Source organism: Crocodylus siamensis, chromosome 9 (genome assembly GCF_052110815.1).
Source record: "Crocodylus siamensis isolate JL-2025a chromosome 9, ASM5211081v1, whole genome shotgun sequence".
Taxonomy (NCBI): Eukaryota; Metazoa; Chordata; order Crocodylia; family Crocodylidae; genus Crocodylus; species Crocodylus siamensis.
The window spans coordinates 15909170-15934818 of NC_143403.1; the positions used below are offsets into that span (position 1 = coordinate 15909170).

Below are 25649 nucleotides of genomic sequence, written 5' to 3' on the forward strand. Positions count from 1 at the left end.
CCGGAGCAGCGCGGGCGGGGGGGCGGGGCCGAAGTCCCCCTCCCCCCTCCGGGGCTCCGTCGCTTCCCTTCAGGTTCCTGCATCCGCGCGGGGTGAGGGGGTTTCTACCGCCCGCGTGGGGCTGTTACAACCAGAAATAATGTTCGAAGACTGATTTTATTGAACTGTTTATTCTGGCTTAAAATAAAAACCTTGCTTCTGTGTAGCAAGATACACTGAAGGTATGCCATGCTGCCAGTTACTGGGGTACAAAAGACACCCCACTTTGTAACCTAAACTTTCAGAGGAAGATGCATCAACTCATACCTTCACAGCATGTATCATTGGTATTATTTACAGTTTATCTCGTTTAAATAAGCCTGGGACACTTCATACAGTATACATAGTTATTGCAACAGTACAGCACTTGTTTTTATGTTCAAAAACCTCAAAAGTTGTTCAGTATCATGATTTGTGGATCCCCAAAAAAAGGCATTGGTTGTTGACATGCAAAAAACATTACTAAACAATATCATCTAGCTTCTGCGGCTGCCAAATACTTGACCTGAATAAGGAAACCAATTACAAAATCCTCTCTTCTAGTGCTATACAAAAAGTTATAAAATTAAGGGTTTTTATCAACCACTTAAATATTCCAATTTTCCAACAGTGCAGTTTTCCACATCTTTATCTCTACTGAACATTTTGAGGATAAAGTTAACAAAAAACCCAGCAAATTAGATAAAAGTTTTAATCTTTGGATCCCTTTATTCCCATGGCCTTCATATACATATACAAACACAAATGACCAGATTTCTGTTTCAGTTATAATTTAAACATATCAAAAAAGTTGTAACTAGCCATTTAGAACTGGCAAAAAAATCCATACCATGCCTTTCTGGGTTCACTGGTCTAAGAACCAGAATTGTCTCGTCTCCAAGCTAGTCTATCAAAATGCAAACAACTTCAAAACACTAAGAATTCTCTTCAAATTGGTTATGTCTACAGGTATTACAACAAGGTTAACATTTCAAGAACTGACAAATGGAGACATTGTACTTTTGTACCAGGCATTTCAGAAGGAGCATCTCAACTCTTATGCCTGCTCCAGGTTCTTCTTTTAAAAAAAGTTAATATTTACTACTAAGTAAAACTAATTGCAAATTTTGACATATGAAAAAGTTTTATTTTTGCCCTTATTTGAAAAATACTTTCTTCAATTTGGTCAAATCCTGTGATATGCCAGAAACTACAAAATCAAGTTCTTGCAAGAGAGAAACTAAGGGTATATCCAGTTTTGTATAATGGAAGAACATTTTCAAAATCTTCATTATAGTTGATATAAAAATCAAGCAAATTTAAAGCCTGAAAAGCTACCAAGGAAAAAAAACGACTGTGGTTTAGCATATCAACTTTTGCAATAACACAGTATGTTTGCCAACTTTAAAATGTTTATTCTTTAAAAAATTAGTTGCTTTTTATACAGCTATACAAAGTTCGTAATGTTTCTTTGGCAATGGGATATAATGGAATTTTACAACTATATAAAAAAAGTTTCCTTTGCCTAAGAAACAGTATTTACGGTGTGTACATATCCGACTGACAAAGCAAGTTTTCTACTGTCCAGCACCCTAGTTGACAAGTACAACTATCTCAAAAGGGATATTACAGGATTTTCAAAAAACAACCTTCAGTGGATCAAAAACACTCACAGTATCGACGGCCTTCTGCATACAATTGTCCTTGCAACTTGCAGCAATTATCAAATACAATTTAGTAATAAGAAAAAATCCTTTCAGTGATGAAAAAATACTTAAATTCCATCGAAGTACTGCTTTATAATTAACTATACATAAGAAATTACTAATCCGTCTCTGTCTCAAATATATTTAATGCTTATTGTTCTCAAAGATGGCCATTTTTCAAAAAGTAACTGCATTACACCCCTTTGAAGTTAAATAGTTAAATCCCAGTGCTGGTGACAAGTATACAGCAAATTAACTTCATTCTTTGCAGAGACTGAGACTAATTCTCTGAATCACGAAGATCTAGCAGTTCATCTGGTTCCAGCTCTCTTGTAGACTATGCAGAAACTTTGTTGTCTTTCTAGAGAGAATATATAACATTAAAGTTATTTTTTTGTTTCAAGATGTTCGAGGTCAATAGCTTGAGCATATGCAGATAGACTAATTTTAGAGGACCACCAAGGTATTAAGGTATGTACTTCCCCAAACCTATAACCACAGACACAAAGAGACTGTTTCCATAAACTTAACTTCTGCTCAAAGCATCCTCTCAATTATTCTGGCACATTCCAAGCTAGCCACATTCATGTAGGCTAAGAAATAGCTCTCCGTTTATGAGAATTACAGGTTCCAGAAACAGTTGTTTTCATTGTGACTAAATGATTGAAGTTTAAAACTCCACAGCACTATGGTGATTTACACCAGCCACTGGCCAATTATTACACTTCACATTACAGATCTGTGTTCTGCTTTGAGGGGGGCGGGGGGGGAGCGCTTTGCTTGAAACACCTTAGGCACACTTGCCATTTGTTGCCTGGGACATCCATCTGCTTTGCCCTTCCTAGAAAACATTGGGAAGGAGAGGAAATAAGAGATTCACCCAGGCTTCAAAGACTGCATTTTAGTAACTTTGTAAGAGGACCGAGTGGCTTATTCAATTCATCAGGCTATTTCAGCTAGATAAGTTACTTGGTGTCCTGTGCTTAGTGAAGACTTGAATTAGGTCATCTTTATAAAGCAGGCCTAAAGAAAGAAAAATAAGTGTTTCTTCCAAGATCTATCCTGTTAGAGGGAAAAAGTCAATCTTGTATGACTTCCCATAACAACAACTCTGAATTGAACCGTTATGGCCGTAGCTTTGCATAATCAAACTCAGCCCAACAGTAAAAACAGTAGAACTGCATCGCTCAAGAATTACTACTCTCCCTTTCTACAAACGGCCAACTCAAGGCCCTTTGCTTTGCTAACTCCTGCAAAAGCTACTATTTTAGAGGGGTTGTGACAGTTAATATGTGCAAAGGGTTTGTCACACCTAAGGAATAGTTACTTCTTTGGAAGAACCCAGCAGTAATTTGGTCACAAAACACTTAAGGATGAAAGATTAAACCTCTTACTGTCACCACAAAATTATGTTGCTCTATCAAATTAAAAAATAAAAATAAAAATAACAACAACAATAGATCATGATTAAAAACAAGACTTCCTCTATTCACATTTACCCTAAACATTTCATAACCAATAAAGCTATGAAAAGAAACTTAGTATACAACCAAAGTTTAGCTCTCACCTCCAAACCCTTAGATTTCAGAATACTGCTTAAAGATACTTATAATTCTTGTTCCCGACTCTTCAATATTTGTAGAACTTTATAATTTTTTAAATCTAAAATACAAAAATACGTAGGCATTTTGGAAACAAAAGTAATTTTCAGGTCTTGGCTGCTGTTGATATTTGTCAATGTTGATAATGTTAACTGTGTTTTAGAGTTATGTCTGCTGAACTATCCTTCTTTTTCAAAAAGTTTTCAATTAAACAAATCATGCTTTTGCCTAAAATTGGCGCAATAGAAGTTTATTCTCAAGTTTGGTATCATTTTTAAAAGCCTGTCCCAATACCCACTCGAGTCTGCAGTGGGTTTCAATTTTCAGCGAGCATAGATGATATCTTAAATCTATAACTGAAAATTTAAGCGTATAAATCATTGTCACTTCAAACTGTACTTAAAAATAGTAATTATCAACCATCTTATTACCCGATATTCAAAGTCAGCAAACTCCCTGCCTCCACGTCCTCCTCTGAATCCACCACGAAATCCTCGGGGGGTATTGAAGCCACCTCTTCCACCTCCTCGTCCTCTTCCGCCACGGAAGCCCATTCCTCCCCTACCTCGAAAACCTCCACGGCCACGATTTGGACGCAGTGGTATTCCAAAGGTTTCTGCATTTAGCCTTCTCTCTTCTGCCCAGGTGGGTCTTCGTTCTCTACCACATAAAGAAACCAGAGCCACTTTTAGGTAAGTCTAAGAATGTTACTTTTGAAAAGTCTACACTGTGAAACTTGTCCAGCAACAGTTAAGTCATGAGACAAACATGAAAGACAACATCATTTGTTTAATCACCTTCTAACTCTCTTTGAAGTAGCATCAACTGAAGGCATGTGAATATCTGATATAATCTATGTAAATTTAAAGCAGTAGGCAGTAAATGCAAAAAAGGAGCTTAAACTCCTGAAAACTCTATGGTAATGACCCATTCTAGAGTATGTTCTTAAAACCTGAAGAAAATCTTTAATAAAGCTAAAAAGCCTTACTGTCATTATCCATGTGCCAAACTGATATTTTACCGAGTTGTCCTTAAAAAAGGGGCATTTTGGTTTTTGGTCTGGAAATTGTGCGCGCCTTGACTTCAGCTCACTTCCCATTTGTAGTCACATTTCAGTTACATGTAGGTTGTACTGCTGACATTACATTATGAGAGGCAGAGCACTGATTAGAATAATGAATTTCTTCTTACAGGCAGTACCTGTTGTCATCACAGGAAATGTTATCAAAGAAGGATTTGGTTTTGTCATAGTAGCAATTAGGGCCAAGGGGATCCTCTTCATCAGCATTCCCTTCACTGTTTTGGGTATCAACACCTGAGTCACCTTTATCTTCTCCATTTATAGGCTTTTCTGGCTTCTCAAGTTTATCTTCTAGAAAAACAAAAATAGTTTGATTAAAATGGAGACAGAACAGAAGGCTGACACTAGCTTGTGCCATGTGTAACCTTTAAAAATTCTGTATTTTTAATTTATAAAGTACAATGAAAAATTCTGAAGCCTAGGAGTCCTCAGGACATTCCTATTTGAAGGGAAGCATACAGCAGTTTGTGAAATATGTAAACTGTAAAAGGGAACGCTTCTAACAAGATTTAGCACGCACAACCCTTGGATAACCTGGAAAGAGAACACAGAATAGTTTTCTATAATCAGATCCGAGTGCTGCTATTACCAATGCCTCCTTCATTTAGATTTATGGCATTGCCATCCTTTGGTCTGCTGTTATCTAGATTCTTTGCAGGTTAAAGGCGACAGTATCAGTATGGGGCCCCAGGCCCCATTCGTTTAATGGTGCAATGGGATCCAATCCCAATGGTTCCATTATGATTTACAGAATCTCCCAGTACTGGGGCTAGGTCCATAAGTCAGCTGATTGCGGGTCCCAGCCCTGGGACTGGTCCTAGGGCCCCATGCAACAGGACATCAGAGAACTGTGTGTGCAGCTTAGCTACACGTGCAGTTTTTAAAGTCCTGGCACACTGGGCCCTGGGAGAGATTTCCAATACCTGGAGTCCACATGCACCAGGAATACCAGAAAACTGCATGCAGTCAGACTGCACCTGTGGTTTTTTAAAGGTCCAAGAACATCTTTATAGCTGTTTTCTCCACAGACAAGTTTGAGGGCTGAAAAGGGTAGAATAAAGAAACATTACTTAAGAAAGTAATGTTCTAACATGTACAATATATTCAAATTGTGTAACTAGAGATATTTTGCATTTTATAACTAAACAAAATTCTTTTAAAAATTCAGACTAAAGTACCAAGCCAAATATATCTTTCAAGCTACTAATACATAAGGAAAGATCTCACAGAATTAGTAATTTAGGGTAAAAATGGGAAGGGGTGAGGGGAAATCCTAAGGGGGAAAACAAACAAAAATAAAAGGTTAGCATGAAAAATAAGTTTCCCCTAAGCAGGATTAAGTTCATGAAGCTACACAAATCTTTGTTTTCTTCCAATGCTGAAGGTTCTGTACAGAAATGATATTTTTTTACCTTTCAGTTTAAGTTTGTTATGAAATTCTCTATCAATCTCCTCCTTGTTGAATTGTGCATTTGCACTTTCAAAGTCAAAGTCCTTCTCAAACTTCATTGGGCCATCCCTCCTAATACCAAATCTTCCTCTGCCACCCCGGTGGCCTCCACGACCTCTCCGTGCTGAAGGGGCTCCTGGAACTGTAAGGATTAAGTTTCGAAGACATTTACAGCTTTCAACTGCCCCAGCATAACAGGTCTGTACCCCCTCCGTAATCCTTCTGCATTTCTTGCAAATAAAATGGATGTTTTGTTAGAGCATTTCACAATCTTAAGTTCAAATACCATAAATAATACACTAGCAAAGAAATTCAAACACCTTAGGAAGAGCCTACTTATCACTTTTATTTGAACAAGGAAGCTGTAGGAGTCAAAAGAGACTTAAAGGAGGAAAATATTTTGAATGTAATGCTTTAACCCAATATTTTACCTTTTTATTTAGCCACTTCGCCAGTAAATAATTATTAAAGTTAGAATTTCATGCTCATGCTTTTATGATCAGTTATTTGTACTTATAGTTCTTGTCAAATCACTGCTTAATCCATTGCTAGTAATACATTTCCTTTCAGCTTCATTTGTTGCAATGCTACTGCAAATGAACACTACTGCTATCCAATAAGCTGTTCTGTGAAAGTGTCTTATGGTGCCAGAATTTTCTATAGTACCACACACTACACAGCAGTTCAAGTTAGCTCAATTTGCAAACAATTTTTAATTAGAAGAAAAAAGTTTCCCTAATATCCACTTTACTGAAATACAATGGTTATTACATTTGCAGGTTTGGTAATTATGTTAATGAAGCTTTAAATGAAGTTTTAAAAGCAATGTTAGTTTTTTTCTTCAAGAAATATTTACCAATTTGTCGCTTGTCATTTCTGAGTTGTTCATTTTCTGACCTTGAAACCTTGTGTGCTTCAGCTAGAGAGAGGAGAGATATAACTGTTTTTCAAGCTATGTATGGTCCATCATATTTCTATACACAGCTATGTTGTATAGTTTTTCTTTTTTTTTTTTTTTTTGCTGGGGGGGGGGGGGGGGGGAGTGAAAAAATCAAGAGTTAACATACACATTCGCCATTCTATCCCCATTCTTTTTTGTTCCAAGGGAAATTAATAGTAAGCTTGCTATAATTCTTTGGATAAAAAGATAAGATTTAGACAACTGGCACAATTAAAAATGAATAGCAGAAATTTTTATGCCTTTCAAAGGCTCTCTCGATTGTACAATGGGGAAACAGAAGACCAGTAAAACAAAAATTTCCAAAGTCCTACCTCGTCTGTGCTCCTGATTTTCTAGTGATTTTTGACTTGTAGATGCCAGTGCTCTGGCTTGTACAGGACTCCTCCTCCCAACAGGTGCTGGAGCAGTTAAGTGGGCTGAAGCAGTCTGTACTGCCTGTTCCATGGTTGGGCTCTTCCTCAAATGGTCTATCTGAGGACTTGAACGACCTACAAAGTAACCAGAGTTATTTCTTACCAATAATATGATTTGTAGATCTCAAACCAACCAACCCAGTCTGAAGGGGTTGTCAGTCTTACCAGTCAAGACAGCTCTGTCCAAAAAGGAAACAAAAACATTTCTGCAACCTTAAATCCACTAATCTAGAATGACTATAGTAATTCCCCCTTCCCCTAGTGTAAGAGGGAAAAAAAATGGGTAGGACAATTAATCCCCATCTACCCAGCCATCATGCACTATTAGGTATGGAATGCATTTTTCTGATTCTTGTGGTAACTCCTGCCAGCCAAACCATTCTTCTGAACTCCTTCCTTGAAGGAAGGAGGGGAAAAAAATTGCCTCAAGTGGCACACCTACATTTACTGTATATAAACCTGATTCAAATATTATAAAAGCCAAAGTCTCTTTCTTTCTTTCTCTGTCATGCTTTATCAGTGCTCTGATTAGCTGATGGAAACAGCCAGAGTGCTCCAAGCATGGGGGAGTGCTGCCATGATTCTGAAGCTGTGCCGAGGACCAGACAGGCACTGCTGGCCTTGGCTCCCCCACCCTGCTCCCCGCAAGCAGCAGCATGGGTCATCAGATAATGGCACTCCATCCCAGCTTCCTCCCCCCCATCATTCTTGACAGGCAGTTTACTATAGTTTTATTATATTGCTGTCTATTTTACCAAGTAATAAACAGAAGTGGATGATGCCAGGCACAGACAGAGGAGTGCAGAAGCCTACCCACAGAGTTCTGTTTATGCATCCTGATTTGCAACATTCTTGCTATTGCAGCTTTAAGCTTCCCTTGAGGCAGAGGCATCCAGCCACAGACTGCACAACTGAATATGATATGGACAAATTCCAAATTCTGCTAGCAAAAAAGGGCAAAATAACCCGTTAGCCCTAGACTTGAGAACTGAAACAGGGAACAGGCATTAAGTGCCAAGAAATCTTGTGAAAACCTCATAGGAAGATTTTGACAGGTAAAAGTCTTCAAACTACACAGTACTAAAAGCCACAAACTGCTTTTAGTAGTCAAGAGCAAATGCTTAGTATATTTGTTATTGCAGCAACAGTTCCCCCAACAACTTTACTGATTCCAACAGTTCTCAAAAATGATAGACCAAATACAAAATCCAACTAGGGTTACCATATAGGACAATGAATTTAATTACTTTTTTACCTTTCAAGCAATATGTATAATGCAGAAAATTAATGACAACAACAGTAACACGATTTCCTAGCCTCGGTACTGAAAGACTAAATATAACAATTACTTTGTTCTCTTTAGTATTCTGCAAACGAAATGAACAGTAATGTCCAGCTAAGTTTCTCCTCATCTTTGCCAAACAAAGAAGTTTATACATCAGGGGTCAGGCCTCCTGAAAACATTTCCTTGGCTCCCCCTTAAAATCCCATATTTGGCCATGTACTTCCTATTGCTGTTGAGCTAGGAAGCTTAACCTTTGCATGCCACATTGCAGATATGTACATTTTTAAGATGCATTAGTGATACTGACAACAAATCCAAGCGGCTCTCGGGACATTGAGAATACAGCATGAAGACTACTGTTTCACCCAAGTCCTTTGCTACATAAACACAACAGAACTTGAATATTCATCATGATAAAACTAATCGTGGAACTACCACCAACAGAAACGTGTTGCAACAACGATGCATTTATCAACAATGTAGTAGTGAAATGTGTTTATGTAAATATCTTAAGGAGAAAAAGAGTTCTAAGAATTTATCAGTACTATATGTACATCATAACTTGATACATTAGAGTTAAATTAGTAAAACGCGTCTTGAATTTTCTTGTTTGTTTTAGTCTGAGACCTTTTTTTATATTACATGAACAGATTAGGACTGTCAATTAATCACCATTAACACGTGTGACTAACACAAAAACAAATTAACATGTTAATTGTTTTAACATGTGTTAATCACTGCTGCTGAGCTCATGCATGCTGGGGAAAGTGCCCTCCCTGGCTGGCAAGCAGCCAGGTAGGGTCACAGAGCAGACTCAGCAGCTGGATGCAGGCAAGTGTGGGGGGCAGGGGTTTTCAACCCCCTTGGATCACTGTACCCCTGGTAGCTAGACACGGAGCAAGGGGCAGGGTGGCATATGGCCAAATGTGGACCAGCAGCAGCAGCCGCCACAATGCACGAGCTTCTCCCACCCCTCATGTATGGCCGGGTGGGCAGCACCTGTGCAGCATGGTGCATGGCACCACTCCATCCCTGCTCACCTGCCCATACCCCCTAGGGCCTTCTCAAATACCCCCTAGGGCCTTCTCAAATACCCCCGGGGGTACACATAACCCTGGTCTACGGTGTGTGTGGGGGTGGGGGGTAGGTGCCTGCTGGCACTGGGGAAAGCTATCCAGGTGCTAGAGGCTGCAACAGGACAGGATGAGGTACCTGCAGGGGAATGGAGCAGGGCACCCCTTTAAAAGGTGACAGGGAGCTCCATGGCTAGGTCAACAGCACAGGGACTGGTGCCTATGCTTGCAGGGGCCAAGCAGCCCCAAGAGACATTGCTGGGGGAAGCAGGGGGCCACAGGTCAGGAGTTAGGCATGCCACAAACAGGCATCCTCTTTTTTGGAGTTGGAACTATCATAACCCTAGTTTTTTTTACCCTTTTCACTTACTGTACTGAATCACTAGGTGGAAATTAGCACAGTTCTACTCCCCCTCTGTTCTTACAGCACTGAGTTGTAACTGAAATCAGTTTATTTGAAAATATAGGAAAAACATCCAAAAATATTTATTATAAAATTGGGATTCTATTAACTGCACAATTAAATCACAGCTATTTTTAATCTAGTGATAAATTGTGATTATTTTTTTACCACTGTTTGACAGCCTTAGAACAGATGCATTTTAATTTACTCTTAGGCATAACTGTAATTATAAATGAAAAAGATGACTAGTAAAGAAGGTTACTAGTTTTAGTCACTCAAGAAGAGCTTACCTTGAGACATCTGTGTTTTTAAAGATCTTGCATCTGCTGTAAAGGCAGAACCAACTGCATTGCTTTGGGACAAACTAGCACTAGCTGAAGTTTCTGTTCCAAAAGATGTCAAAGAACCTCCTGCTTTAAAGAAAAAAAGAGAGCTGTAACACTTTGAACTGGCTTAGCTAATTTATTTTATAAAATTTGAATACTGAAGCTAAGACGAGCAGTTATTTTCAATACAACTAAGCGGCCAAGACCTTAAATCTTTTTTAAAAGGTCATTAAACATGTGACTTCATGGATTACTACTAGCTTAACTACAGTTCTGCATAATTTCAGACAACTAAACAGGAACAATATTCAATAACATACTGCAGCTGATGTCTAAACCTGATAAGTAAGTTTGTCAAGCTTAAGGAGTCCTATTGACAAAGTTAGGACAGCAAGAGTCCACGACACAAACAGAAAAATGCTTTTTATCAATGTGGGTTGTATTTTAACAGTGGCTCACCAATTTAAGTTTAAGACAGCTACAGATCTATTATTTTTAGACTCCCCTATGTTTTTAGTGAAGCTACAGTCTTACCCATCTATAACTAGCTATTCTAAAAAGTTAACATGAAAGTTTCTACAGCAAAGTTTGACTTTCAGAAATGACTAAACACATTTGAAAATTTACTCTAAAAAGACCATTCCCATTTTCAAAAGTGAAATGATGTTATCACGTACAAAGAAAACAATATTAAATAAAATAGATAATTATGCCCAATAGCTGTGCACAGCTAGGTGAGAAGAGGTAGATTTCATTTCTTCTTGCACATTAAACAGAAGGAAATATCTGAAGTCACCGAAAAATGAATGTTTGTCTCTTCTTTTTGTATTAAGTAATACAAGTATTTTTCTTCTGTAGAATTCTCATTAAATTTATAAAACTATGCAAAGTTGTTCATACACCAACTTTCAACCACTAGAGTAAGAAGGGGTATTACCACTGCAACAGGTGTCAACACAGACTTTTGCCAGCACAGCTACACTAGTGGCTAAAATCCCACTGCAGATGAATCCTTGATTTCTTCTTTGAGGAAAAAGGTGGATTTTAGAACCCAGCCACTCAGCTTCTGAAGTTTTAGCTGCTTGTGCCCTTTTTCACTTCTTTATAAATTGCTTCCCCGATTTTTTTTGGTATGTCTTTTGCTGAACACCCGGGGCAAAGGAAGAGAATATGTATCATCTTGGCAGCAAAAAACTAATGGCTTTTACACATTAAACCGAGAGAAACTGAGGGTTTGTGATAACTGATCAAAAACCTGGATCGGGCCAAGTACAGAGGAGCTTATAAAAGGAATACTAAGTACCAGTCATTGTACATCAACTCTGAAAATACAAAACATAAAAAAAAATAATAATGATGAACATACCAACTCCAACAGCACCGAACTGCTGGCCAACTAATGGACTTGGACTAAACTGACTGTAGGCTGGCATTCTACCAAAAGGACCATAAGACCCCACAGACTGGAATGAAGATGTAGAAGATGACCCTAGTGAAGACTGAAGAAAACAATATTACAGAATACAGGGATTTTGCAAAGCAAGGCAATAAATAAAATAAGATTGCCCATTATGTTACCACCTAGAAAAAAACCAGGCATTCATTTTGTTGTATTCTGAGATAAACCCAGATGTCCTATTTATAAACATTCCTTTTAATACAGAAGCTTCAGGCCTTTCCTACACTTTAATTGCTTTAACTTGCTAAAGATCTCAGGATAGAAAGCAATAGCTACCATCCAGTAATCCGAATACATGCATATCTTGAAAGCTCTGCATGGCTCCAACGCAGCAGCTGTGTTGCCACAACGTGAAGTGCACCCTGGGAAGGCATTAGCTGTTGAAGGGATTACTGGAGCCGGCAAAAGGTACTGACAGAAGGAGGGTTCTGCAGCCACAGAGGAGCTTTGACTGTGAATGTCCTCGAATTTTTGCTCGAGTTCTACAAGCACATTTTGCAGCATAGACTGGGCTTCTAAATGATGGCTACATCAGGAGCAAAGAAAGCTCCTAATCCATGTTAGAACCCAAAGTATATCCTCTCTTGATGGAGTGCAAACATGCCAGACTTTTTAAATTATTCATGCAATTCGGACACTGCTTTTACAACACTACTGTTGCCAACCATTATTACATAGTAGTTCTCTTAAGGTTTGCCATTTTCCTTAAAGAGGAACTGACCAACTCCCCCCTCGCATAGTTCCTAAGGCTGTCTGCTTGCTGTCAGTGCCAGTTTTGTGACAAAGATATATTCATCATCAATTTTGCCCATAGGGACATGCTGGAGAGAGGCTGAGGATATAGCTGGTTCTTCCTGTCTATACACATTCTGAGAAATTGCAAAAAGCATGAGGGAAAACCAACACAACTCCAAAAGGTGGAGCCATTTTTGTATATAAACAAGATCTTAACATACTTTTATCATCTTGGTTAATACAAGTTTGAGCATACAAGCTAACATGTTTTTTTTAATAAAATAAAAGAATCATAGCCATTTCAGAGGGCTAGGTTCATCTAGTCTTATATACTTTAAGGAACTGTATTTTCAGGAAGCTTTAAGTACACAAATTCATGACCTTTAAACACGTGTCAAGTTACATCAAAAGGGCAAAATATTTCTGAAAATTTTGAACTATGGAGCCTAATACTTCATACTAGAGAACTGTTTCACATGTAACCAAGAAGAGCTGAACAAAACTAGCCCGGAAAAAAAACTGAAATTAAAATCATAATGCTGTTAAGGCACCCACATCTTGCTATCTCACTTGGTCCAAAATGAAAGGTAATGTAAAACATTTTATTCTTCAACATGATGGATTTCATGTTAGTGTTTATTTGAAAGACACACTGATATTAAGTCATCAGCAATAAACAACTTTTACCTGAACAATAGCAGGGTCCTGTGGCAGAGAGCACTGTGGCTTGGGTGGCTCGCACACAGTTAGATCTTTAATGTCACTGCCACGGAAAATGATGTACTCAAAGACTTCATCACGAGGGGCTATAGGCCGATCTGTTGGTCTATCTTCTGTACCAAATGAACGAACTGCAGAGCGGGAAAAGGGAGGGAGAAAAAAAAACACAGGGATTTCAACTGTATTTCAGACCAACACTCATGACATACAATGGGAAAATGTGCATCACTGAGTTTTGTTTTCCTAGGACATCAAAACCAGACTGCTACTTAACATTCATTAGATGGCACTTTTTTAGCATCACGTCAAAGCAGTTTCTGCTTGTGAGTTGCATACCACCTCTGCTGAAATGTCATGAAAGAAAACTACTTTGCCCAGTTCTACTTAGGTCGGACATGTGGAATAAAGATTTTCCCTTTAAAACACAGCACTCTCTCTCTGAACACTTGTAGATAATTAAAAAAATTGTAAGTAAAGTCTAATATTAAATGATGAATTCGTACCCCAAGGGTTCTTTTTTCAGTTAAAAAAAAAAAATTCTTCCTTCACTTTCTGTAAGACAAGAGCTCCAAAATAACAGATCCTTGAAAGTAGAATTCCAGATACTACATTTGATAAAGATAAGGCATCCCCAGCCCCCCACCCCAAACACACACACCTGGATTTCATTACAATGATGAGATGCTTTGACTCATACTTCTAAAATAGCAAATTAAAAAGCAATCTGAAAGTTTGGTTTAGTGATAGAAGGTAAACAAAACTGACTCAGCATGATCACAATATTTAAATCTCATTTTATACCTTGTAAATTATAAATGTTATACAATTATGAAAGCAAGCCAGAACACATGTAATGGATTTTTCTTTGCAGCTGAACTCCAGATTAAGCTGCATCTTAAAACTCATTGGGAGAGGATCATCTTCAAAGCATTCTGGCAGCTGTCATACTGTAACATTTAATATATACATTCTACCGACTTCCAATAGTTTTTGCAAACACCTACTGCAAAGACCAGTGGTTCTCAACAATTTTGGATGAGGCACCCCTCCATAAAACTTTTTTAATTGAGTGGCTCCCAATTTCACCAACTAATTGATATATTACACATCTACTCTCCTTATACCAACTGGGCAGTAGGGATAGGGATCAAGCCTGAGCCTGGGTTATTTACTTACCTCCTCACATCTCATGGCACCATTCAAAGGATCTGTTGGCACCCCGGATGACAACCACTGGCACAGACAATTACATTTTTTATTATGCTCCCTTCATTTTGACATGCGTAACTACTACCAGTGAACTGTAACAGCAACAGTGGGCTAAATCACTTCCTTCTCCCTCATTTGAATCTTTTGCCCTTTGCCTTCAAGCTTGCCACCTCCATTTGAAGTACTTTATTTCCTACCTCCCTTTATGTTTATGTTTTTTGAAAAGTCACCTTGGCTTAGTCAATTCTAACTCCATTGCCTGGCGTTTGCCCTCACAAATGCCCTTCTCTCATGAAGCCCATCAGTCAATTTTCCTTAGCGAAGTCCAAGGGTTGGTTGTCACAGAATTAACCACCTCAAGTGCTCAAATCGCATATCATCCTTCTTAAAAGAAGGAAAATCACTAGATTTTCTTTAACACGTATTAAAAAACAAAACACACAGATTTTGGGGTCTTTATCTGCATCTAGAACAATAATACATAAATCCAGTGAACAGTTTTTATAGAAACTGCTAATACACTTGCAAATCACCACAGATAGTGTCAGAGTAGATTTGTTTTAAATCAAATTGATTTAAATTATAAATTTAATTCATGATTTAAATCACTCAATTTAAATTACTGTTTTCTAGAAAAGTATATTCTTGTTTGATATTACAAACAAAACTGACTCAGCATGATCACAACATAATACATATTATTCATAAGTCAGAGATAGATGTAGGTTTCATTTTTAGAGGTTCACACTATACAGTTTAAAGCAGCAATTCATTTTGATATTTTTCAGATTAAATTTTGTAGCTGCATCAGAAAACTGAATTATGATTTAATTATTTTATTTACTAAAGCTAATTAAGCAGATACTTGTGAAGTCATTGGGAGGTGAACTAATTTCCAATTCACTACATCAATCATGGATATTTGGGGGATATTTTTGCCACACTATAGTAGGAGGACAGGAACTGTCACCAAAACCAATGTTTAAATTGTTTTATTTAACAAGTTTATGTATTTTTGGATATTTTTCTTCAACAAACATGTATACTTGTTTTGTGAAAATAACTATATGTATTTTTTTATTTAACTATTTTAGTTATAAAATATGAAATGTATTTAACAAAAATTAAGTAGATCATTTCAGCCAGGTCAACATGAAAAACTTAAAATACTGGGTTATACAGCTACAGAAAACTCAGTCTTCTCCTTCCTCTTCCTGTTTATTCATAGACTGGAAAAGACAGACAAGCTTTCCTCCTTTTTCAGTTCCCAAGCAACTTCTCAATTTAGAATGAATTAGTCCAAAGGAAGAAAATATTCTTTCCGTTCCTGCAGAAGATGCTACTGCTGTTAAAAGATGGATTATCACTTCAATAGTCTATGATAGATCCAGGTACTTAACGTGACTTTTACCAGTTCACTGGTGTGTCTTTTTTTTAAACCTCATCAGCAAACATATTTCTTGAACAGTTCACACTTAGCTCTGAAACTTATTATAGTTGGTATTGTGGAGGTATGATTGCTGGATGCCCAGGTCATAGCCAACTCTTTCTTCAACAGTTAAGGATTGACCCTGGTACTGATCATTAAAAAGACTGGCAAGAAAGTGAGCTGGAGATACTGCTTGGACCATTCATTTTTTAATGCCTGTAATTCACACAAGCACATGCTACAGGATCACTGTGGGAAATGCTCCACCCATCAGGCTCAGGTTAACAATTTTCCCCTCTTGACTTTTTGCACAGTTTGATTTGTCTCATACTTTTCCCAGCAATTTGCCTGCTTTATCTGCTGTGTTGGGAGGACTGTACCCTGGTTGTAATGACAGAACCAGGCAGATCAATCAAATGTGTGTTTTCAGCCATATGAAAAGGAGAGTTTAGTTTCAGTTTATGCAACAAACATCACAAAGATGCTTAATGAGATTTTCTAAACTAAGCACTTGAGTCCCATTGGGTAGAGTAGTTTTCTTTAATCTTTACCAATGTATAGAGGACCCCTAGCAAACCCATAAAATTGGGCTCCAATACAATTCATGGCCTGTTGTGACTTATTTATAAGACATTTTAAAAAAGGTTACATGAATATATTGTCTCAAACAGTATAAGTTATAATCCCTATGCCATGATGATATATTTGAGCTTTAACATCTTTAGATTATTTTTTAAGATGCTTTAAAAAAAAAACCTAAGATTTTTTTAAATTAATCTGATTTAAAAAGAAAAAAATTATTTTTAAAAATGCTGATTTTTATTCATTCTGAATAGTGTTGTCATTGGCTATGATCCAACACGCTCCTCAAACTCTCTTTTAATTGCCTTCCTGTAGAAGCCTCTTTTTTTTTTTTTTAAATAACATGGAAGCTGTTTTGATCAAACTGTCCTTTTCATTTTCAGTGCAGAATGAGGTAGATAAGAATGACCAAAAAAACAAAACAAAACAAAAAAAAAAACAAACTCTTGAAAATAAAACTTCCATGCTACAGAAAGTCTAGGGACTTCCTTTTTAACTACTTGAAAGATTAAACATGAAAATAAGCAATAATGGAAGCTAATAATCAACATCAAGAATTTCTTCTCACAAATTGCCAGTTCAGAAAAATCTTGCTGCTGAGTTTGTGACCAGCATTTTCATGTGTAGAGTGAGACAGCAATCCATGTCAGTTTGAAGCCAGGTAGAAGGCAGGGCAGGAGAGCACCTTAACGGTTAATTTGTTCAGAGGCATGAGCTCTCATAGGTGATAGCTACTTTGTTGGAGGCCGTAAACCAACTTGCAGAAAGCCAGACTTAATATTCTCTAGTATTATTCTTTTCATTCAACTACTACAAAAAAAATCATAGACATTTTGCCTACAATAATCTCAGCAAGTGACTTGCACTTGTACTTTTAAGCCAGAGTAGAAACTAAGAAATTAAGCTTAACAAAGTGGGTAGCAAAATAGCAGAAGACTGTATTCTATGTGTTTTATGAACTATGGAAGGAACCTACTTGGAAAATCCTCTCTCTTGGAAGGCACAGGGGCAGGGGGAACAAAAAAACCCCAAGAACAAACTCACTAAAAATAAAATGCTTGCTCCTTTGTGGGAGCCAGCTACTGCAGTGGCCTGGTCTAGCAGCCTGCCAGAGGGTAGAAGGGGGGAGTCACCAGCATGAAGTGGAACAACTAAGATGACTGCTGCTCCCACTTCCCTCTGCTGCTGACTGGCCAAGAGAGCTGGTTTGTGTGGCCCCAACCCCTCCACCAATCAGCAGGGAGGCGTGAGGTGCATGAAGGGCACCGCTCTTGGCCAGAGGTGAGGGAGGGGCAGGGCCACCAGGGCCCCTTGGCCAATTGGGGGGGGGGAGGGGGGGGAAGAGGGAGGAACATTATGAAGAGATTGCAAAAATGGCACTGAGATTTTTCCTTCACTTCAGCATGATTTAAGTAGATCCCTAGTCATAATACCTAAACCTTTTTTTCCTTGACCACTACAAAAGGAAGAGGACATGGAAACAAAAAAGGGTAAATCACAAAATAAAAGGATTACAACTCAACAAGAAATTGTCTCTCTAGCAAGAAAAGTGAAAGACCCCCAAATATCTGTGTATAGTAAAATACACAGCAAGCAGTTCCAACACTAAAGAACAGAACTAAATACAATAGGGATTGGTTTAGTTGTCTAGACAACTAGTGTAAGACACTGATTACTTAGCCAGCATTTCAGTAGCAAAAACAGGTAAAAAAACTGCTACTAAGAAACTCAAGCAAGATCTGAGAGAAAAGATGAGAAAGAAATGCAAGAAAATGAAGGGAAGAAAGAACATACTGTGTTTAAGCAAATAAAACAAAATATGAAGAAGTTCTGCATTGCGTCATCCCCTATGTTAATTTTTGGAGAGTCAAAAAACCCAACTTATGCCTTATTGTCCAGTGTAGTGACCAAGTTATCCATCCTGACTGAGCAAAACTGTTCATACCATACTACCTGTATGTCAGAGAGGTACAGTGTTCACCTGTGCTCCTGAACTGTATTATGATTTTGTGACTCCTTCCCTGAGAGCTGCTGTCTCTCCTGCATGAACCAATTAAATTTTGTCAGAATAACTTATGCTTGGAATTCCCTCTAGACAACAGACCAGTGACAGAGCCCCGGAGGACAAACCCCATGCCCCTGTTCTTTCCTTTTGGAAGGAAATAAATCTTTACAATTGTAGTTCTATGGACATAGATTAAAGGTATGGCTGAGACAGTGCTCTCCTCTTCTATTGATTTTCACTCCCTTCCAATTCCATAAACAAAGGGGAACCTCTGGTTTTTAATCTGGTAGGACTCCTGAAGTTTTGATTTTGGCTAATTTTTTGTGATGCCTTCATTAAGGATTACCACCAAATCTGAAGACACTTTTCTTCTCCCCCATCCCCCACTACAGTCTTTGATATCAGCTTTGTTTTAGATGCCTGCAAAGTTTGCAACTGTACAGCATGAGCATCCTACAGCTGATGGAAAAGCAGCAATTTCTATTTCTTCCATCTCCGCCCATATTCAGCATGTCACAGAAGTTTCACAGCTGTTTTCTAGGTCTGGACACACAAAGTGTAACTAATCATTATAATTCACAGAACACTTAGATTCTTGCTGGCCCTAAATACAATTCTCTGTTCACACATTTTTCTGTTTTGCTGATTCAGTGACTGGTTTACAATCTTATTTGTACAAGACCTTTTTTCTTATAGGGAAACAACTATCTGGTTGTCTCCCCAGATAAGTCCAGAATTTAAATATAGTTTCTAATATGAAATTCCCAATTAACTCCTATTAACTTTAAATTAAGCCAGAAGAAAGTGTTCATTTGGAAGACAGACTCAAGAGTAATAATTATAATCATTTCCCTGGTTTTGCAGGTTTGCAGATACTGTAATACAGATATAAGCAGAATGATTAATAATCTAAACGTTTTAAAGAAGCCTAACAAAAATACCTGAAAAACAGATATATGATACAAACCCATTTAATATAAGGTTATGGACAGTGCTTTGTTTAAAAAGAGGCTTATCTATCAGCATAGCGAAATCATCTTAAAAACTGGTGTATTTGTAGCAGACTATTTTCAACATCAATGCAGTTAACAAATCTAAACTATCAGGGTATGGATTAACTCACTCTGAATGTTATTAACCACATTCTTCATGACTGAAAAAAGCCTTCAACCTCCTACTTACATGTGTGAAAAATATCACACTTCATTAAACAGGAACATTTGTGTTGGTGAGGTCAGAGCTAAGATTGGGCATGCAGCGTAATCATGATAGGCATTTATTTATTTTTTTTTGCACACTGTGAACAGGAGCTTCATTTATACAGCAACTGTGTCAATAAGTAAATAGGATTTCAAATGTGCTGAAGAGGAAACACTGGCCAGTAACTAGGGACCTAGGTTCTATTCCCTGAGCTGTTACCAATTTACTGCATCTGTAAGTCAACTTCTCTCTCTGGCCCCGTTTTCCTTGGAGGCCTTTGTTCTCTCTATTTAGCCTTAACAATTTGGAACTGCTCTATGCTTTTGTATACTGCCCATTAGACCTAGACCTCACACCCTTATACAGACTACTGTCACAGAAGATTTTTCTTCTCCAAAGCCCTATGTAACCACTGCTGTTGCCCTAGGTTAGTGCTCTTAAATTATTTCTGTATGATTCAAAAATAAGTAACAGAATCAGAGCCAACTAAAACAAGAGGACAAAAGATGTCCACTATAATGGGATTTTTGAAGACATCAGTCTCCAAGCTAGTTTTGCTTCTGGAATACTAACCTGTCAAGAAAGAACTTGGGAAGAGCTTAGAGCACTATTCAGCTCTACCTTCAAAGGACATCTTCTTAGGCTGCATCCTGCCTCCAGAATAGGTCACAGTGGCTCAAAAATGGTTAGAGCAGGTGTGGCAGCCTCTGTGCAGCATAAGGCAGATCAGACAAGGGACAAGCAGCACAGTGGCAGATAGGGCAGGAAGAAGACTACACAGTTGCAGGAGATGGGGCAAGAAGCAGAAACTAGGGCTGCAGATGGGGCAGGAGAAAGATGGAGTGGCACTTGCAGGGGTGAGACTGCAGGGTTAATCATTTACCACCTTTTGCACATTTGCCAAAAAGGCCAGCTCCTATTGGGTTACAGCACAGACAGGAACAGATTCAGGATGCTTGACAGGTGGTAGAGGCAAGCTCACTGCAACTGCATCCAGAAGCCAAGACTGGATCTGTGTCAAAGGTGAGACTGTATCACACTTCCACCCTGCCTACCACCACCTATCCCCACTCTTGATATGCTCCTGACCATAGGATTAAGAAACAAAACATGAATATGGACTTGCTAACCATGCTTAAGACTGGCTGAGGCAGCAATGGCAAAACGTGTATTCCTTCTCCTGGATATTTAATTTAATATTAAAAAACCTCCCACTAATTAAATCAAACTTTCACCTTTACCTCCATACAACATTATTTAATATGGATTAAAAGAATGATGCTCAACCTTTCTGGCCTGTGCCCAATACCTTCACAGGACAGACCTGACAAAGACCCATCCAGTTATGCAGGGGGGGAGGGAGGGAGGGAGCCTGGATCCAATCCAAGTGCATAGTAGAAGGGGGCTTGGGCCAGCCCTAACTTGGTCCTGCAGGGGAGTGGGGGCTGTGACCTGGCACCAATCCAGTCCAGCAGGAAGAGGGACCAACATGATCTGACAGAGGGAAGAGGTGTGACTGGACCACAGGGGTGGAAAGGAAAGAACTTGGCTTGGCCCCAAACCACCCATGCAGGGGGAGGGGGCCTGGCCTTCCCCTGCAGAAGGGAGTATGGCCCAGCCACGTGGAAAGAAGGGGGGCAGGCCTGGCTATCTGCCCATGCAGAGGTAGGGCTGTGGCCCAACCCAAACCCACCCTGCAGGGCTTGGGATTTTTGCAGCAAGGAGCAGTAGTAGTACTCCCCAACCACAAGTTTCTTGGCCCACAGGGAGCCCTGTAGGCTGGATTCCAAGGCTCCACAGGCCACATTTGGGTACCTCTAGATTAAAATACAAGGAACAAAATCTATCCTTATTTTTATAGATAAATATTGCAACTGGCTTGCAGCAGGTCATTTACAGATGAACTATTGCCATTCTTTCACTTTTAATCTTACACTAAAAGCATTAAGAGTTAAAAATAGCTCAGACTGTAAAGACAAGAAGTTAACTGTTTCCTGGAGTCAGCTATTGTTTGTTAAGTAAAATTATTTTCAGTGAACATACAAACACAATTCACAACAGTGTTAGCTAGTTAGTTAAAAAGGAGCTTGAACTGTTTCATCCTAATGAGGTAACTTCATGCACAAGTAGTCACATTAATAGTTCTACCAATTACAACATGATTACTCATGTGCAAAGGTGTGTTTGTAGAGTCAGTCCTTAAGTCTCTTAACACTGCAAACATAACAATCTAAACTAGAAAAAGCCACCTGCAAAGAAACCAGTTTTCATTTTCAAGTCAGGTGAAATTAAAAGCCAGTTTCTTAGCCATGTGCAAACAGCCCTTGAGCCATGAAGAATGGAGAAAACAAAGCTCAAGTTTCCAGTTTGCCTGTTCTAGGTAGGCCACTTCACTTTAAAGTATTTCTAAAGTTTTCCCCACAGCATGTAAACTCATGTACTTAGCCACTTTTTTTTTTTTTTTTTTTAAATAAACCTTTGAGTCCACCAGTGGAATAACTCATGCGGGTTTAGAAGGGCAAACCGACAAGCAAGATTTACTTTAACATCAATTTTGTCTACAACCTGGTAAGAGTTGACCTATTAAGGCTGACAACTTATAAGCACAGAACCACCACATCAGACAAATGTGAGAGGCCAAATTCAAGCACCCAGAATGCACCACTAGAGGCAGTAGTAACCTCTCACTGATTACAACTGCAAACTTTTCATTGCAAGTCACTGTTAGCCACTCAAGCTGTGGCCTGAAATATGCTTTTTCTGAAAAGTGGTCAGATTTATTCTAAAGGCACAGCAAAATATTTATACAGAGAATATTTATCAATACTGACTAAAAAGTCATTACAAGTTAGCCTAAGTTTAGTTTATTTTTCTAGTGTAGTTCAAGCCTCAAGTTTTCCAAATAGTTACAGCTCTAAAAACTGATTATGCCAGTTTTATATTAAAAACCAAATTACAAATCACAAGGTCATTTAGGATTTTGAGATCAAATCCTCCTCCAACTAATTTCTAAAGGGAGTTTTCTCCTATTACTTCTGTGTCAGCAAAATTAGTTGGCTAACAGCAGCCTAAGAAAAACACTTTTATGTTCTCATACTTAACAGTCCTCTAACTTGGAGGACAGAAGCCTACATTTCTACTAATGAAAGGATCAGCAGTCTAGTGTTCCACCAGAACATGTCATTATAAACAGAAGCTGACCTCTCCATAATGAAAAGTTGCAGTTGTGCCCTCATTAGCAGTCTAAACTATTATTTTGGTTGAAGGGATGGGCATTGATTTCTGCAGGCAATATCTTTTATTGGACCAACTGCACAGTGGAGATAGAACGTGGCCTGAAGAATACAATGCATTCAAAAGCTTGCTAAGTCTATCCTGACCATGCAGTTGGTCCAATCAAAGATAACCTCACAAAAAACTTTGCTTTCTGTACGTTTTATGAACCATCATGCTTACATCACCTCAACACTGTCACATTTTGTTTTAACCAATTTCTAGCTGATTCATTGTAAGATTAAGTAAGAAAGCTAGCGTTTAGCTGTTAGTACTAGTTTAAACTTAGACTTCAAGTTAAGCCAGCACAACTTTCTCATTAGACAAGCCTGAGAGAGAGAGAGAGAGAGAGAGAGAGACACACACACACACACACACTTTCCCACCTTTGTGTGTCACCCCACAAGCATACATTTCAATCAGGGGATTAGGGCATGAATGCAGGCAAACTGACTGAAAGTCAACCCAGATAAGTAACCTGAAGCTAGCTGAATGGAGGAGCAATAGGAAGAGATGTTCCTGTTGACAGAGAACACAAACTTCCAAACTAACAAATTTAGCCACTGAGTGACTGCAAAATCTCAAGAGGGATGCCATATAAATGAAGTATGTAGAAAGTGAGGCATAGCCAGAAAAGCAAGAACTGCATAATCACATTAGATAACAATACATATCAGAACGACAGGAATGTTTCTGAACCTTTAACACAGTCAGGATGACAGCTCAGAGAACTTGGTACAACATACAAGGACCACCAACTTAACCCCACCCCACCACCCTTCAACAAATATGTTTGCCTCTTAATCTGCACATAGGTTAAAAAAAAACAAAAAACAAAAAAAACCCAACAACCAAACTCTGGACTCCAGATTCCCTCTCAGTGCACAAAATCCCCAGCCTTTGGCATACACATCACTACAAATGCTCCAAGTAACCCTGTCTGCTCACTTAAGTGTGAGGAGGAAAAAGTAACTGGTGCATGTACAACTAACTGTCCCTGAAGCAAAAGCCATCCGCTTCCTCTAGCTCAGCGTTTCCCCAACCCGTGGGTCACAAATCAAAAGCGGGTGGCAAGAATACACAAAGAGGTTACGAGCAAGCTTTCAAAAAACGGATTCTCTTTTAAAAGGAGAAAAGTGTGTATTTTCCCTTGCAGGCTAGCAGCACTCCAGGGGCAGAGGGGGGGCAACAGGTCGGGACCGGCCGTCGGTGTTTACAAATGGGTGCTGGTACAAGCAAGCTTGGCCGAGATAACCTTCTCCCCCTTTCCAAACCAGCCCAGCCCGGGCAGCAGCTCGGTGGAGTCCGGTGTCCAAGGTAAACACAGTGCTGGCGGATGACCGAAGCCAGTAGCCCGGTGCCCACAGGGACAACAGACTTGGGGCGTCACACTGAGCCTGCTCGGCTCCGCCAACAGCTCCCCCCGGCCCGGGGCACCGGCACCCCTTCGCCCCCAGCGCGGCCGCGGGAACTTGTGGCGCTGCGAGGCCTCGCGGCAGGCTGCCCCGCCCCGCCCCCCCGGGCCGCCCCGCCCCGCCCCCCGGGCCTCCCGCAGCCGAGGTCCCCTCCCCGCCCCCGCCCGGCCTCACCCTTGGCCAGCGCCACGGTAGAGTTCTCGGTGTCGATGGTGTAGAGGATACCCTCGTAGCGGATCTCGGCCTTGGAGATGAGGCTAATCTTGCTGCCGATATAGGGCGTCCCCCCGCTCATGGCGCCGGCTGCCGGGCAAGGATCCCCCCCACCCTGGACTTCCCCCCCCTGCCGAGCCCTGCCGCAGGCGGCGAAGCAAGCCCCGGCCTCTTGCTGCTGTTGCTGCCGCCGCGCAGGCTCCCTCAGCACGAGCACCGCCGAAACCGCTCGGAAGCTACCAATATGGCTGCCGCCTTCATCTTCCCTCAGAGCCGCCCCCTCTCCCCGGCCGCGAAATGGATGCCGGGAACGAGGCAGTCTCGCGAGAGCTGGGGCGGCGGGGCGGGAAGGCTCGTGCTGCTGTCCGCGCGTGGGGGTGGGGCGAGCTGAGAGAGGACCTCGCCGGTGGTAGTTTGGTGTCTGTGTTTAGCCTTCTCAGTCCGTGTGGTCTGGATCCGATTCGGCTGGTTTGACCTGGAACACGAAATATATTCATTTAAAAAAAATTATATGTGCACATATACGTGTATATGCATATAAAAGCTGCAGGCCCTGGTGCAGGCCTTCAGTCTTTTCTGACTCCAGGTGCTTGGTCAGAGGCTTGGTCCAGAAACCCTGCGCAGGGCCGGATGCAGGCGACTGCCGGGGGCACGGAAAAGATGAAAATAATGATTATTATCATGATCTCTGGCAAAGGGGGGCTTGATACTAAAAGTTGGCCAGGAATCTGGGTACGGTGCTGGTCCTGCGCCACAAGGCTGGCGCCCATTCCCTGCATGGAGTGGTGTAGTACAGCCCTGGGCACCAGGTAGGGAGAGTCTGAGGCTGCCCCTTCTGCTCCGCTTGTCACCAGGGCCAGATTAGAGTATAGACAAATGCCTGAGCTGTGATGGGCTGCTGGGGGATCACTGCGCTGGTCACTGGCTGGCCCCTGGGGGACCCTGCCAGTCCTGCCTTGCTGGTGCCCCCCCAGACTCAGGAGGCACCAGTTGTCCATGGCCAAAACGGCTGCTTCCTAGTGGCAGCTCCAAGCCCTGTTCCTGGTGGGCAGCAGCACCAGGGTCAGGAGGGGGGGGCCTTGACTGGGCGCA

At 40.1% G+C, this 25649-nt stretch overlaps 1 protein-coding gene across 3 annotated transcripts; it reads right to left on the minus strand.

The window, feature by feature from the left end:
• Positions 1–154: 154 nt before the first annotated feature.
• LSM14A (LSM14A mRNA processing body assembly factor) lies at positions 155–24958 on the minus strand. 3 transcript variants are annotated; one of them, XM_090063034.1, is made up of 10 exons: positions 24519–24958; positions 13199–13362; positions 11684–11816; positions 10282–10401; positions 7129–7305; positions 6713–6775; positions 5819–5998; positions 4517–4697; positions 3757–3985; positions 155–2085 (listed from the first exon to the last, which is right to left on the minus strand). In XM_090063034.1, the coding sequence occupies exons 1-10, from the start codon at positions 24637–24639 to the stop codon at positions 2062–2064; spliced, it is 1392 nt and encodes a 463-aa protein (XP_089919160.1). In that variant the 5' UTR covers positions 24640–24958; the 3' UTR covers positions 155–2061. The 3 variants fall into 3 exon arrangements, with proteins under 3 accessions (XP_089919160.1, XP_089919161.1, XP_089919162.1); XM_090063035.1 differs by having other exon boundaries at positions 4526–4697; positions 10282–10404; positions 24519–24952; XM_090063036.1 differs by having other exon boundaries at positions 10282–10404; positions 24519–24937.
• Between the last annotated feature and the right edge of the window lie 691 nt (positions 24959–25649).

Excerpts from the sequence above, each read along its gene's own strand:
- LSM14A (XM_090063036.1), bottom strand. The coding sequence starts at position 24,639 with ATGAGCGGGGGGACGCCCTATATCGGCAGCAAGATTAGCCTCATCTCC. Across the intron at positions 10,405-11,683 it reads GTTCGGTGCTGTTGGAGTTG|CAGGAGGTTCTTTGACATCT; the intron begins GTATGTTCATCA and ends TTTTCTTTAAAG. Across the intron at positions 4,698-5,818 it reads TAACAAACTTAAACTGAAAG|AAGATAAACTTGAGAAGCCA; the intron begins GTAAAAAAATAT and ends TTGTTTTTCTAG.